Genomic DNA, 16,079 nt, shown 5'->3' with positions numbered 1-16,079 from the left:
TCGCCTTGGCTGGCTTGCGCCGCCTGCTCACCGGCCCGCCCCTGCCAACCGGTTGTTCCACCATTCGGTCGATTTGCATATTATGCTTTTATTATATAGGATAACATTTAAAAATTACACATCATACGGCACACAACCTAAAGACAGCCACATCTTGTTAACACTGGCGCTTTCTGTACAACCTGGAGGTATAAAATTAATTTCTTAATTTTGGCCAAAATGAATCTAATGTTTTTATGTCTTGCCTAAATTTTCTGCTGTTTTGACTTATTCAGTAGTAGTGAATGTTATAGATATTAACAAATGTGTCTTCTGCCTAACAAACTTTGTGTTCTGCTTACTTTATCTTGTCACGATCATTTTGTCTTTGAACAGTGGGACTCTGCTTTTGTAATAGCGTGCAATGGTAGCCGTTGGTAGTGGATCAATGCTAGAGTTTGTAGGATGAGGCTGAAGGAAAGAGCAATACCCTTCATTTGAAGAAATACCCTGCAATTTGTAGAAATTCTCACTGTATTTCAGAATGTTAGAAGTTATCATTCATTTAAAGATGAATACATTTGGAATATTATACACTTGAACCAAATCTCGACACTGTACTTTAGGGAAAAAAAATCCTATTTTGTTAAACATAGAGGGGATTAAAACTTTGCTGATAGATGTCTAGTTAATTCACTACCCCCTCCCCTTTTTAACTTTCAGATGGGGCGGTGTACAGCTTTGGCACCCTTCCCTGGAGAAGTGCGCCAGCAGAGACCTGTCCGAGCAGCCCCGTTCTAGAACATGCCCTGGTTGGGCAATGTGTCGTTACTGTGGCAGCGGGGAGTTTCCACAGTGGAGCGGTGACAGAAAGCGGTGTCGTGTACATGTGGGGAGAGAACTCCGCTGGCCAGTGCGCCGTCGCCAACCAGCAGTGGGTTCCGGAGCCCAGTGCCGTCAGCATTGCTGACTCCGAGACCAGTCCTTCGTTAGCAGTCAGGATTTTGCAGTTGGCATGTGGCGAGGAGCACACACTGGCATTGTCGATAAGCAGAGAGATTTGGGCATGGGGTACCGGTTGTCAGTTGGGTCTCATGACCACTACCTTCCCAGTGACAAAGCCACAAAAGGTGGAGCATCTTGCTGGGCGTGTAGTGCTCCAGGTCGCCTGTGGCGCGTTCCACAGCTTAGCACTCGTGCAGTGCCCCCCTTCTCAGAAGCCAGTCCCAGAACGATGCAACCAGTGCAGCCAGCTCTTGATGACTATGACTGACAAAGAAGACCACGTGATTATATCAGACAGCCATTGTTGCCCACTAGGTGTGACGTTGGCGGAATCCCAGGCAGAAAACCAGGCTAGCACTGCCATCAGCCCCTCCACGGAAACCCGGGACAGCCAGGGAGAAGTGTTTGAGAACACGCATATACAGCAGGATCTGGCTGTAGCTAACAAACTGAATGTTGGAAATGTTCAGACCACCAGTGGCGATGCTGTTCCCCCCCAACTGGACATCATAGGAACAACGGAAACATCTTCTGCTAGAAATATACCATCGGACCCTGATGCTCCAGCAGGGAATGAACACGTGCAGAAACCATCAGATCCCTCAAAAAGGGAGAACTCGGAGAACGGTGAAAAGCCAGTGCCATCCCAGGTACCTGCTAAATTTTATAATTGAAAGCTGCTACTGGAATTCAACCATCTTGAGTTTTTCTTTAGAAACTTGAAAATGCCTATGGCTTGGTAGCACTTTTTAGTTTCTGAATTTGACTATAAATTATTTTCATAATGTAAGCCTAGATAAGGAAATACCTGGATTAACTCAAAATCACTCTTTATGTTCAAATTCTGGCCTTTTATGATGTTGAAAAATGTCATGCTGGGCTTGTTTTTTAAGAAGCAAAATTCCCTCCTTTTTTTTTTTTCTCGTGGTACGTCTCTCTCCACACCCCTTGGCTAAGGTACTGCATTTTGGTGGGCTCCTGAATAATTCAACAAAGATTCTGTTATATTCACAAAGATTCTATTATAGAACTGAAAGAGTTAGACCACCCGGCTCTAGCAGAGCCAAACACTAAACTTGGAGAGTTGCAGTGGAGAATATTGGCTGTTTTATGATGAATGCTGCCATCCAGGAGAACAGGAAGCTAATACTCAAAAGCCCTAATTCCCCAGTGACATGTAGGGCAAAATTCCCCAGATTATATAGGGCAAAATGACAGGACACTGGGTTAGGGGGTTCGAGGTCGTGCTGGGAACTGATTGGTTTGAAGTGTGGTAAGGGCAGTAAATCATTTCTTCAGATCTTGAGTCCAGGTCTGAGGTCTCTTCTGTCTGGTCCCGTGGGAAAGCAGCCAGGGGGACATTCCACATTAGGGCTCAGGAGCCAAAGCATAACTTAGGTCAAGATGTTATCTTTAGCCTGCCAGAGTGGGTTACGGCCTGCTGCCTCAGGGGCTGCTGATTATCCAGGGAAAGGCGAGGTCTCTAGAGAGAGAAAAATATGATTTCTAGAGCTAGGATTTAAAACTAAATTTAATCAAAGTAATAAAGACCCTTGGTTTCAATGCCTCTAACCAGCATTTAATTTGACAAATGCATTGAGTACCTACTACTTGTCCAGCACTGTGCTAGTTAACAGAAGTTACTTCCTTTAAGAAACTCAAAAGCCAATGTTAAAAATTTTGGTTTGGTTTTTAGTTCGGGATAAATTAAGGACTGTATATGTACTCTTTGACCTTAAGGTAGCATAGGAAGCAAATTGTTTATTGTGACCTATTTTGATAAGTCAAAAGCTTTCTGTGTGTGGTTAGTAGGTGCATTTAATGACTTTGCTGTTTAGTAAATAATGGTGCTTGACAGCTCACAATGAATTTCAACTGATTTTTCACTAAGGTATTGGAGAACTTGAGTTTGACTTTCTAATACAGCAATGAATAACATGAAGAACATTAGTTCCAAATGTTTAATTATTAACCTCCCACATTTATTCTCTATGGTAGCGAGAGCAAAGGTAATTCTTCAGTTTACCTAGCCTTTGGGCCATGGAAAATAACTCATTAATGAGACAGTAGAAGGACTTGAACTTAGAGTATAAGTTAGGGGCTGATGGGCCAGAATTGTAACATTTCCTGTCTGTATATGTTGTATCTAAATTTCCATTTATAAAACATTTTAAGAAAAGCTTTGTTAAAAACAATTTATTTTTTTCTGATATTTCTTAGTAGCATTCTGTGTAAATTTTCCTAAAACTGATCGCTAAATAAAGCTTTCATCTTTTCAACCTTCTAGCCAGGGCTGTCACAGTATACTTCATATTAAAGATGATGTTCATACTTTTTTTCTCCTTTCCCCTTTTACTGTGTTTAATTTTATGAATGCGGTTGGGGCTTATTTTTAAGTACCGCAGAAAAATTCAACACTCAAAGGAAGTACTTTTGATGAGGAACAGTATATTTTGTGTACTGATTTCCATATAATGTTGTTAAATCCATGTTCAAGAGGGCATATCTTTAATTTGGAGATAAAGAGACCTTTGTTTTACACCCTTATATTTGCAAATAGTGATAGATGTTAAACTTTTTTTACTGATTGCTATCGTATAAGAACTTATATTTTTATATACTTCTCTATGTGTATATATTTTAGCCTCTTGTAGAAGAAGCAGTTCCTAATCTTCACAGCCCACCAACCACAAGCACCTCAGCCCTAAACAGCCTCGTGGTCTCGTGTGCATCTGCTGTTGGTGTGAGAGTGGCTGCTACCTATGAAGCCGGGGCCTTGTCTCTTAAGAAAGTTATGAACTTTTATAGTACAGCCCCATGTGAGCCTGGAGCTCAGGCAGGCAGCAGTTCCATAGGCCCAGAAGGTCTGAAGGACAGCAGAGAAGAGCAGGTTAAACAGGAATCCATGCAAGGAAAGAAGAGTTCAAGTCTCGTGGATATCAGAGAAGAAGAATCAGAGGGAGGCAGCCGCAGGCTCTCCCTCCCTGGATTGTTGTCACAAGGTAAGGACATTGCCAGGTTTCGTGAATTGACTTTTGCTGAATCCAAGATTCTCCTGACCTCACAGGCTATATTATAATCAATTGGCTTTCCTAATTGTTAAGGCTGACATATTTAAATGTCAAAATTTATTTAATTTTGGTCACCATAGGTGGTTTTAAAAGAAAGTTACATATCTGTCTGCTCTAGAAATAACTTTAGAAGGAAACTTTTTTCATGATGTTTACTTCTGCTTGTGAGCTTTTTTATGAATCTCATTCTGTTCTGGAACGCAGCGATGGCATTATTTCCAAGTTGGGGCCTATACGACCGAAAGATGGAGTTGCCATGTGACCGTTGGACACATGCGGAGTTATTGTACTTGACCTGAAAGGAGAGATAATTTTAAGCTTCAAAAAGAGAAAACTTCATTTTCCAAAACCACTAGCAATAAATCTTTAGAATGTTAAGAATATGACACAGCTGGCCCTTCTACATTTCTCCATCAGTGTAGGCATCTCGGTCATCTAGACTTCTGCTTCTCAAAGTATGTCCTGCAGCCCAGCAGTCTCAGCAGCATCTGGGGATCTCCTAGAAACCCAGGGTCTCAGGCTCCACTCCAAACCTGATGCATGAGATACGCATTCTAACAAGATCCCGGGTGACTGTGAGCGCTCTAAAGTTTGGGAATTATTGGATTTGACCAGGAGTTGGCAAACTTTTTCTGTAAGAGCTAAAGAGAAATTTTTTATGGTTTGTTGGCCATATAGTCTCTGTTACAACTACTTAACTTTGCTGTCGTTGCTTGAAAGCAGCCAGATAAGTGAATGGTCAAAGCTCTATTCCAATAAGACTTTACAGAAACAAGCGGTGGGCTGTATTTGACCACTGGCTGTCATTTACCAACCCCTGCTTTATACCATTTTGTGCAAAGCTCTAAAGTTAGGAATCCTAGAATAAATTTGCCTTTTCTGCCCTTCCGCTGTTCCTTACACTTGCTCTACTTGTTCATTACACTTTCTTGGACCATTGAGCACTTCTGTTATCTTGCCTCCTAATGCTCACTGCCCTGAATTTTCATCTGTGCAAGTAAAACCCTCAGTCTTGGCTAATTTTAGTGTGTGTGTAAAGAAAACCCATGAATAAGTCGTATTAAAACTGAAGGAGAATTTTGTGCCAAATTTTTCTTCTTATTAAATGTCCTTTGCATTGTCCTTTGCATTTTATAGTTGAGATCTCTTTAAATCACAGATATTGATTTTTGTTATACAGAAGAGGGTTCTATGGGCAAATGTTTGGAAGGGGGCCAGGGTTAGACTGATTTAAGCAGGGCTTTTAATCATAGGACTTGTCAGCCCCTTTTCATGCTAATGTATGCGTGACAGGGCCGCAGTAGGAGGATAGAATGCAGTAGGCAGCATTTGCCAAACTCATTTGACTATTAAATCCCCATTTTTGCAGAGCCTAGTGAATATGCTTCACAAAACCATGTTAGTGTATTTCTTTGAAAATCAGCAGTTTATCAAAATATCTCGCCCTTCCCGATCCCCCATTTACACCCTCACCCCATCTCTGGTTTGTTTTCAGTGTCCCCCAGGCTGCTAAGAAAGGCTGCACGGGTGAAAACACGGACAGTGGTTCTGACCCCAACATACAGCGGAGAAGCAGATGCGCTCCTGCCTTCCCTGAGAACAGAGGTGTGGACCTGGGGCAAAGGGAAGGAAGGGCAGCTGGGGCATGGCGACGTCCTGCCCAGGTGAGTGCTGCCAGGGCTTGCTGTTAGGGATGGACTCCTGCTGAGGCTTCTCAATCCTTATTTCCCCATAAAGGCAGTCTGGTCTCCTCTAACCGAAATCATTATGCACCATTAACTGATTTAAAAAACAACTGTGGTCTTAGTCTTGTAACCGAAATCATTATGCACCATTAACTGATTTAAAAAACAACTGTGGTCTTAGTCTTGAATTTGTTCCTAACAATAAAGGACTTAACAGTTATTCATATGGAAAAATAATACAGTAATTAATAAATACTAATACAAGAATAAACTCTGTATGTGTCAGGATGGCCCAGTAATTAATAAATACTAATACAAGAATAAACTCTGTCTCACATACTCACAACTATAAACCTACTTTTGCCCCACCCTGTACATTCATCTTGAAACACAGAAAGGCACGTTTGGGATAAAGTTGTATTTCATAGGAACTCTTGCATGCTTCAAATTTTTAACTTACAATAAAAAAAACAAAACACCCAGCATTCTTTTTAACCTGAAAGATGTTTCTCAACTGCCAGAATATAGCTGCAATATTAAGCCATGTCTATTTACATACCTCAAGGAGGAAAAACTTGTTTTGTTTAAGAGGAACTCTTATGATATTAACAAGTTAGACATTTGTGAAGGTGTGTTACTGGAATGATTATCTAAAACAGTTAATGTCTACTCTTAGCAGAATATAGACAACTATAACATTAAAAAAAAAAAAAGACTTCCCTCTCTAGTTGCATTTCATTGTGTCCTAAGTCTCTCTCTTCTGTATGAATCATTTAATAGTTCGATTATTCTTAATAAGTTCTGAATTATGGTGATTAATTAGTGATTGATAGACAAAGATTACGTTGAAACCATCCAAAATTCTATTTAGGAATAGGTTGAACATATATCCATCATTTTAATTTCAGTGTTTTCTTTTGAAATGTTTATTATTACCTAAAAGCACTTACTCTATAATTTGAGAAAAGTCATGATTCATGCTGAGAATACATTTTTTTTGAGTTTGTGTGTGTATGTTTTTCTTTAAGGCTTCAACCATTGTGTGTAAAATGTCTGGATGGTAAAGAAATAATTCACCTGGAGGCAGGTGGCTACCATTCCCTTGCACTTAGTGCGAAATCCCAGGTAGGTGGCAAACTAAAACAAGCTGATCTTAATTTCATGGAAGACCAACATGACAAGATTGGACCATTATTTCTTGAGTATCTGCTATGTGTCAAGCAATAATCCCATATCTCACTTGATCTTTCCAGTGTTTTACATTGCATTACATTATTTTCATTTTACAGATGGGAAAGGGGGGCTTTGAGAAATTATATAACTTGTCTAAAGTCACACATGTGATAGTAGAGTTTGGATTAAGGTCTGCCTGTCAAAGAATCTTTCTATAATGTGCTCTCATGTAAAAACAGAACTTGAAATTTTCCAGGGTATTGGTGAATTTCCATACGTAAGATGCGAAGAAAACAAAGGCGTTTTTCTCTGTTAAAATCGTGGGACCTGAAATTGACCTCCAGAAGCACTTAAAGCCAGGACCATATACATAACCCTCCTAATAAAAGTAGTTGTTTTAAGTTATTCTTAAATATATACATATACAGTAGGTCCTCGGGTTACGTCGGAGATCTGTTCCTACGGCACGATGTAATGCAATTTTCGCTGTAAGTCGGGACCCACCTACATAAGCACCTACGTCACTCACGTGGAGCACATACACAGCAGTAATGAAGTGAAACAGTAAAAAAACTTTAAAAGAAAGATAACAATTCTGACCTTTACTTGTGGTAAATAAAAAATAAAAAACATAAAGCACATATGTACATATGTCGAAATGACGGAACTTTTTTTTTTTATATAAATACTGTAAATGGGAGATGGCGACCCTAACCATGAAATGATGTACGTTGAGTCCAATGTAACCTGAGGACTGCCTGTAATGATTTTTCATGAAAAATTAACGAAGGCTTCTAAATCCATCAAATACTTTATTTTAAATTTCACATAGCAGGCTAGCCAAAAAAACTAACATAGCCCATATAAATAACTATAAATATTAGGAAAGAAAAGGATAATTTACTATTAACATGATGAATCATCTAAAAGGCTTAAAAATAAGAGATGAGGAATATGGTCAATTACAAAATAAACATAATTGTTAGCCTTCTTAAATACATAAAGTAAAGCAGAAAACATACCACAGAAAAAAAGAAGCTATTCACAGTTAAAACAAAATATTAAGGCAATAGGAATGGTCTCAATAGGAAATGTGTAGAGCCTATATGAAACAAACTCAAGAACTCTTCTAATCCTATATAATAAAAGGCTAATATGCAAATTGACCAAATGGTGGAAAGATCAGTCGCTGATGCTCACTGACCACCAGGGGGCAGACTGGTGAGCCCAGTAGCGGTGGCGGGAGCTTCTCCCGCCTCTGCAGCAGCGCTAAGGATGTCCGACTGCCAGGGAGCGGGCCTAAGCTGTCAGTTGGACATCTCCCAAGGGCTCTGGACTGTGAGAGGGCACAAGGTGGGCTGAGGGAAAAGCCCCTCTCCGCACCCCCCGAGTGCATGAATTTCGTGCACCAGGCCTCTAGTAGGTCATAAAAGAAAATAGTAGTAAAGGAAGAGAGGTTTCATTTTTAGATGAGAAGAGTCAATGTTGCACAAATGCCATTTCTCCCTAGATCATTAAATAAGGACAGTGTAAATTCAATACAGTCTCCCAAATATTCCAATATAATATTTACAACTTGATAAAATGATCCCAAAAGTATTCTAGGAGAGTAAGCATAGGCGGTGAGCCACATAAATTCTGAAAATGAACAGGAAGGATAAGAATTAGCCACATAAAATATTGTTAAACTACGCTGTCTGCCCATTATCTCTGGTCCATTTGAAATGAATTTCCTTAATATTTGTTATTTTAAAGATTAGAAAGACAAGTATAAGTAATTTGTGGAAAGACTAGTATAAGTAATTTATGTGTAACTATTGGTATATATATATGTGTTAAAGACTCAGAATTGACATGCAAAGTTAGATTCACAACTCTTACCTACTTTCCTGTGGTTTTCTAATAGGTTTACTCATGGGGTAGCAATACCTTTGGCCAACTTGGGCATTCCGATTTTCCAACAACTGTTCCTCGTCTTGCAAAGGTACTTTTGTGAACTTGATAACTTCTATAGCAACTTATTCCCGAATTCTAAGTTATAAAAAACAATCCAGTTCTAAACTTAAAACTAACAAAGGATTCCTTCTTTCCCCTGTTTGTTCTGCATTTGGTTGAGTACATTGCTGGGAAAATTTGCCCTTCGAGATATGGCTGACTTTGCACCACACTTGATAAGTAACCTAATATTTCAGTTCCTGTGGAGCTGAAGTTCTGTCTCATTCCTTCATCTTGGACTGACAATATCTTGCTGTCATTGCAGGTAAAGAGTGACAATGGAGTCTGGAGTGTAGCCGCAGGCCAGGATTATTCCCTGTTTTTAGTGGATACAGAAGACTTCCAGCCTGGGTTGTATTACAGTGGCCGGCAGGACCTTACAGAAGGTGACAACCTTCCAGAGAATCCCAGTGGTGCTAAGGCTCCAGTGCTTCTCTCCTGCAGTAAGGTGAACAGGACTTGGATCCTAAGGCCCACATTCTGTAACACACGAGAAATGCTTTCTTTGTCATTTGTGCATATGCCTGTTACTAAGTATCTTTGACTACTGTGTTACACTACTGTGCAAGCCCTTCCCATCCTCTCCTTCACTCCTTATCTCCTTCCCTGACTTATTTCCACAGTGCATATCACCGTCTAATACACTATTTAACTTATTTATGTGTCTATTGTCTGTCCTCCTTATCTGTAAGATTCATAAGAGTGGGGATTTTAGGATTTCTTTATGTATTGCTGAATCCTCATAGTAAATACTTTGTTGAATTAACACCTTCATGTAGGAATATTAAAAAGTACACTTTGCAGCGAAGTTTCTTGACTGCATTTGTGGATCTCTTAGAGGTGAATTAGAGATGAATTTTTAACTAAGTGGGCAGTAAAAATCCCAGGAGCCTGACAGGCCACCACAGTGCCCTGTTTCTCTTAGCTTTTCACTTTATGTACTACTGTTTATCCCTTTTTCATTTGTTGATCTGAATTTCTTTGCTTTCCTACTTTCTAATTCTTTTTCATAAACTTAAATCATTGGCCTGTTTCTGATGTGTTCCTCCCTCACCCCCACTAAGGTAACTCACATCCTTTAGGTTATATGCCTCAAGGAAATTAACCCTCAAAGCTAATTCATTCTGGATTTCTTATTCTTATTGAATAATATATCTTATGGACTGTTTTTTATCCCTGGTGTTCTTCTGGCTATATATATGAGCTGTTAATGTACCCGGACAAGATCTTTCTTGCTGAAGGCAACACTGGCTGAGATTTGGCTCTTAACCTATATATAGCCTGTTACTCCAGACACACTAATTGACTGTTTGTGGTTGTTGGCCCTGGTTCCACATTCCCCACCCAGGATGCCACAGTCCAGATAAAGGATGAAATGTCCTGATGAAAAGGATGAGGCTCTAATATGTTTCTTTAGTTACAATGGGATTTTAATAGTCCGTTGGGTCTGCAGCTTGGTTACCTAGTTTAATAGGCATATGTGAATAAAGGCATTGAATGTTTTTATTCAGTGGTGTCATGAATAAATGAAAGAAGTACATTTTTAAATAAAATCCCTTTATGTTGTAAAGTACTTTTAAAAGGCAAGATAACTCCCAGACCTTGTTATTTTGGTCTATAACACAGAATCCTCTCTGCTCTCATTTATCCTATTTTATGCAAAAAGGAGTCCTATCTACATCATTTGGATCTTTGTATATTCAGGGTGTGTGTCTGTGGTACTAAACACATATAATATGAAATAAAAGGGTTTTTGGCAATAAAGTATAGCGTATGTAGTTAGTTATAGGTACAGATATACATATATAACTATGGTGTACTGGTAAACCATCTCTAAAATTAACATCAAAACAAAACGAAAAAGCCCTGCTCCTGTAGTCTTTGCCATTTTTGTTTATAATTTTATTATTGCCTATTTCAAGCTACCAGTGGTTTCATTATCAACTTTCAAAATTCCTGAATATTTGCCAGTTGGCTTCTCCCCAGCTGATATAAGCCAGCTGCAGTGTCCAAATCGCTGTTAGTAAATTATATCTTATCTTTGATCTTTTCTTGTCCCGTGTTTTAGCTTGGATATATAAGCAGAGTGGCAGCCGGAAGAGACAGCTATCTAGCCTTGGTGGACAAGAACATTATGGGGTATATTGCCAGTCTCCATGAGTTGGCTGCTACGGAAAGACGGTTTTATTCAAAACTAAGTGACATCAAATCTCAGATTCTCAGGCCTCTTCTCAGTTTAGGTAAGTAGAACACTCTTGTTTTACCTTTTCTTCCTATATTTGCGTTATGGTTTCCTCCTTGCTTTCCATTCTCTTCTTTTTGTACACATGCAGTCAACACCTTGCAAACCATTCCCACGTTTTCAGTGGCCCAGCTGCCGCTGCCCTATCCTACCACTCCCGGAGCTCCTGCTGTGGAAGTAGAAAATGGAGCTTTCGGAATATTCATGGCAGAGAAGCAGAAATAGCTTTGGGAAAGTTGATCCTAGGAGCTAGACTTCCAAACAATACTCTAGCCCCACCAGCCCTAAGATATATTATACACTTATTTTGTTATGGTTCCTAGAATTATGTCAAGTAGAGATTCATTTGAAATTGTTGATAACTGTAAGAGTGCTAGGGTCTTATCCCACATTAGCATGAATTAATTAAATCTGATTTTTTTAAAAAAAATATATTTTTTATTGATTTCAGAGAGGAGGAGAGAGAGAGAGAGAAACATCAATGATGAGAAAGAATCATTGAAAGTTTGCCTCCTGCATGCTCCACACTGGGGATGGAGCCCGCAACCTGGGCATGTGCCCTGACTGGGAATCGAATGGTGGCCTCCTGGTTCATAGGTCAATGTTCAATCTCTGAGCCACGCCAGGCCTTATTTCAAAGTTTTTCTAGGTTTGGCCCTGCACTCAGAAAATGGAGAGGAAGTTTTCTTTCTCTGTCTTTCTCCTGTACTCTGTGGGCCCCTCTGAGGACTCAGAATTCAGGCCAATATTCTAGTACTAAATTCTACCTGGTTAGTGCATCAGCTTTTCCACAGTGAGGTGACATTGGCTTGGATAGATCATTGCTCATTGTTTTTAGTGGGAAAACATCTACTTTTCAAACAGCTAACTTAGTGTTTCCTCTGTATGTTGGAGACTCTGCATTTAAAAAAAAAAAAGGTATTTTGCTTTTTGAATGTAGTAGAGTCCCCTACTCTATAAATTCCCCCTCAGTGGGTAGGCCCAGTACCCTAGGACTGTGGCAAGGGGAGGAAGCAGTCCAAGCCGCAGGCTTCCAGGGTTGCTCTGACAGGAAAGAAAAAGCTGCCAAGTGAGGCCAGTTTCCGTGTTGGTCTCACCTGGTCTGCTCGTCAGCCTCACGGTCGGTGCGAAGTCCTAAGCTAGGACCTCCGGATTGGGAGGAGCACATAGGCTCCCGATGCCCTCTGTAAAGTTTAGAGCAACCCAGGCGGTCTAGGGTTTGGATTGCCCTCTCTGTACTGAAGGGTTGGGCTTGTCCAAAGAATAAGCTGAGTAGAAGTCAGTACAAAAAGTTGAAAATGTTAACCAAGCTGTAACTATAGAAGTGAGTTTAATTCCTGGCTGTCCCTCACCAGTTGTGTGAAATTAGGTAATCCCCTTCTCTTGGCTTCAGATTACTCCTCTTCAAAATGAGAGGAGAGTTGGGTTAGCTCAGTGGTTCTCACATTTGGTGAGCCTTCAGAATTACCTGCAAAAACGTTTATTTTTAACATACCCATCCTGGGATCTTAACCCTGGCCTCCTGAGTCAGAATCTGTGGGGCTTCTGAGGGTTTCTTGAGCAAGTTCCTCAGTGACTGGATTCTGTAGCCTCTGAAGTTGCTTTCTTTAACTCTGTGATTATTGGGGTTCCACAGTTGAGAATACTTTAAGAAAAGGGAAATTCATAATCCTAATTGTAAGGGGATACTCAGGAAATGAATCTTTAGGTTATGTTGTCATCATTTTGTTACAGAAAATTTGGGCACCGCAAGTACTGTCCAGCTGTTGCAGGAAGTGGCAAGCCGATTCAGTAAGCTGTGTTACCTAATTGGGCAGCATGGAGCCTCACTGAGCAGCTTCCTTCAAGGGGTCAAGGAAGCCAGCAGCCTGGTCATTCTGAAGCACGCCAGCCTCTTCTTGGATAGTTACACAGAGCAAGTATCCAGTCCCGTGTCATGTTCAACCTCTGCAGGGTTTTTCTGCTAAGAACAGCTCCTTAATCAGAGGAGATTAGATTAGGGAGAGTGATATAAGGTAATAGAAATTGCAAAGTGGTATTTTAATCTTAAGACAACTACAGTTCTGCATTGCTAAAATTTTACTTTTTTTCTAAGGGGAAAAAAAGCTCTAAAAACAATTCTCATATTTTCTTCTATCTCCTAGCATAAAGTGTACTGTAATTAATATGAATATATAAACATTCCCTTTAGAGAACAAACTTGTTTACTTAAGTAAATTATACTAAACTTTGAGGAAATAAGTAACTAAACAAATTATTTCAAGACCGATTACTGATTGCAAATGTGGAGCTGTTCCAAGGGCTGCTTTCCACTGGTGTAAATGGAGGGTTTAAAGACCAAGCTCTCTTTAAAACAAAGATGTTCTTTAAATAAAACCAAGGATAGTTATCTAAGGCTCTTTTCATGTTTTTCAAGTAAACTATCCTAAGTGTATTTGAAAATTTAAATACTTCTCACTTTTCTTAATTTATAGTTTGGCATTGTGATGTGAGACATAATTTAAGTGTTATTTTAATGTCTGTTAGCGTTTACTGTTCATCTGAAGTGTAGGTTTTCTCCTTTGACTGAATAGCCACTCAGTGCCAGGCTTTGCGCAGCTCCGAGCCACGGCAGCACAGTGCAGAGCCAGGGAGAGCACGGCGCAGGAGTTCAAGTGCTGTTGGTGTCTGTCTGGGTTATTTACACTACAAATAATGTATGTGTGTTACTGACAACTATACAAGGAAAGAGAGTCAAAAAGGTATTTTAAGTCATCCATAATCCTCCCACCCAGAAATAAGCATTGTTAATAATCTTAGTGTATTTCCTTTTGGACTTAGCATATACGTGCAAGTGGATGTATGTGAGTTTAATTCTCAGCAGAGTTTAATATATCTGAAGCTATTGTCTGAGAGGAAAAGACCCTGGTTGGATTCTTTTAACTCATCATCTTTCAGACACGAAAATAACATACTTTGAAACCAATTTACTTTTTTGAGCTAAATTTTGTTAGTGTGAAGGTTTCAGTTTTTAGTAGTATAATTTTTCTTTTTTGACTTATATTCAGTGCAATCTATTTCAGTTCTTTTTCTTCTCTGATACTTCAGAATTTATGCTTGAAATGCTTTTTTTATTTTGATACATTGGGCTATTTTTTAACATAATTTATTCATATAGATGAAGCAAGTAAAGTTTTTATTTACTTTTAAATATGTTTTTATTGATTTCAGAGAGAGGAAGGAATAGGGAGAGAGATAGAAACATCAGTTGGCTACCTCCTGCACGCCACCCTGCGGGGGTCAAGCACTCAACCCGGGCACATGCCTTGACTGGAAATCGAACCGTGACCTCCTGGTACATGGGATGATGCTCAACCAACTGAGCCATACTGGCTGGGCTATTTCTGAATTTTATAAATTATTTTTAATTGTGGTAAAATATATGTAACATAAACTTTACCATTGTAACCATTTTTTAATGTGCTCTTATTGATTTTTTTTTTTTTTTTTTTAGAGAGAGAGAGAGAAAGGGAGAGGGAGAGAGAAACATCAATTGCCTGCCTCCTGCACTCCCCCTACCAGGGATCGAGCCTGCAACCAGGGCATGTGCCCTGACCAGGACTCAAATTGATGACCTCTTGGTGCATGGAACCATGTTCAACCATGTTCAATCATATTTTCTCAGATTTGTTAAGTTACTAACATTTATCTACCAGATAAAGTCTAGCATCTTCTGCATAGCTTTAGGTGTTTTTTAAAATTTCTTATTATGTTAGCATCTTTACTAAGATGGCTTTTTCCCTCCCCCTGATTTTGTGATTATCACATAACCTGCCCTTCTCTTCAGTCCTTTATAGTTCATGAATGTTGACGTCATAAAAATGCTGAAACTCGTTGGAGAGATGCCAAGAAGTACCTGTTGCGCATGCTTATTCGAAAACTCTGAAGAAGTAATATGCACTTGAACACTAATGTACATGTGTTTTCTTTTTTGCTCAAGGTATTGTACAGCTATTACACATTTCCTGGTTATGGGAGGATTCCAGCTGCTCGCTAAGCCTGCCATGTAAGCAGATACCTTCCAGTTATCATTCATATCAAGTCAATATTTGAAATTATTTTAAAGTATTCATTTTAGAAGAGCAGTTTGAGAACCTCTAGAGCAGCCGTGGGCAAACTACGGCCCGCGGGCCGGATCCAGCCCGTTTGAAATGAATAAAACTAAAAAAAAAAAGACCGTACCCTTTTATGTAATGATGTTTACTTTGAATTTATATTAGTTCACACAAACACTCCATCCATGCTTTTGTTCCGGCCCTCCAGTCCAGTTTAAGAACCCACTGTGGCCCTCGAGTCAAAAAGTTTGCCCACCCCTGCTCTAGAGCATAACTAGCGAGTCCACGTGGCACTGTGGGTCTTTGATAAGGCTCAGGCTCTCACCACTTAGCTGGTTTATCACTTAGCTGCTTACCTCAGGCTAGTCTGGTGGGTTCATCATTATATAGAGTTTATAATCATCGTTATTATCATTGTAAAATATACATAACATAATATTTATCATTTTACCCTTCCTAATTGTACCCTTCTCTGGCCCATGTTTTATAAATCATCACCATTACCTATAAACAAGACTTATTTTAAATTATCCCCAACAAAAACTTTGTACCCATTAAACAATAAGTTACCTTTTCTCCCTCCCCACAGCCCCTGGTAACTTATATTCTATTTTCTTTTTATGAATTGCCTATTCTATAAGAAATCATACAATATTTGTCCTTCTGTGTATGGCTTATTTCCTGAAGATAATGTTTTCAGAGTTCATCCATGTTGCATATACCAAAATTTTATTCCATTGTATGGTTGAATAATATTCCATTGTATATATACATTTTGTTTATCCATTCATCTGTTGATGGACATTTGGGTTGTTTCTACCTTTAATATATTTAT

The 16,079-nt window shown here is 39.4% G+C and overlaps 1 protein-coding gene across 12 annotated transcripts in view; it reads left to right on the top strand.

Moving 5' to 3' along the window:
• ALS2 (ALS2, alsin Rho guanine nucleotide exchange factor) overlaps nt 1-16,079 on the top strand; it is a 57,531-nt gene that overhangs the window by 17,495 nt on the left and 23,957 nt on the right. For 9 of the 12 annotated variants that reach the window (XR_002831116.1, XR_002831110.1, XR_002831115.1 and 6 more), the window contains exons 4-12: nt 703-1,634; nt 3,629-3,986; nt 5,551-5,719; nt 6,769-6,865; nt 8,820-8,897; nt 9,174-9,356; nt 10,977-11,148; nt 12,885-13,065; nt 15,130-15,195. Coding sequence is in view for 7 of the 12 variants with exons in the window: in XM_006082412.2 (XP_006082474.1) it covers nt 703-1,634; nt 3,629-3,986; nt 5,551-5,719; nt 6,769-6,865; nt 8,820-8,897; nt 9,174-9,356; nt 10,977-11,148; nt 12,885-13,065; nt 15,130-15,195 (2,236 nt within the window). In the remaining 5 variants the exon portion in view is untranslated. Of the gene's footprint in view, nt 1-702; nt 1,635-3,628; nt 3,987-5,550; nt 5,720-6,768; nt 6,866-8,819; nt 8,898-9,173; nt 9,357-10,976; nt 11,149-12,884; nt 13,166-15,129; nt 15,196-16,079 lie in introns of those variants that run through there. The other 3 variants (XM_023760307.1, XM_023760301.1, XR_002831120.1) reach the window with 3 other exon arrangements.

Source organism: Myotis lucifugus, unplaced genomic scaffold (genome assembly GCF_000147115.1).
Source record: "Myotis lucifugus unplaced genomic scaffold, Myoluc2.0 scaffold_3, whole genome shotgun sequence".
Classification (NCBI taxonomy): domain Eukaryota; kingdom Metazoa; phylum Chordata; class Mammalia; order Chiroptera; family Vespertilionidae; genus Myotis; species Myotis lucifugus.
Note: the sequence above shows the minus strand (reverse complement) of the source record. Positions and strands in the feature narration are given on the sequence as shown.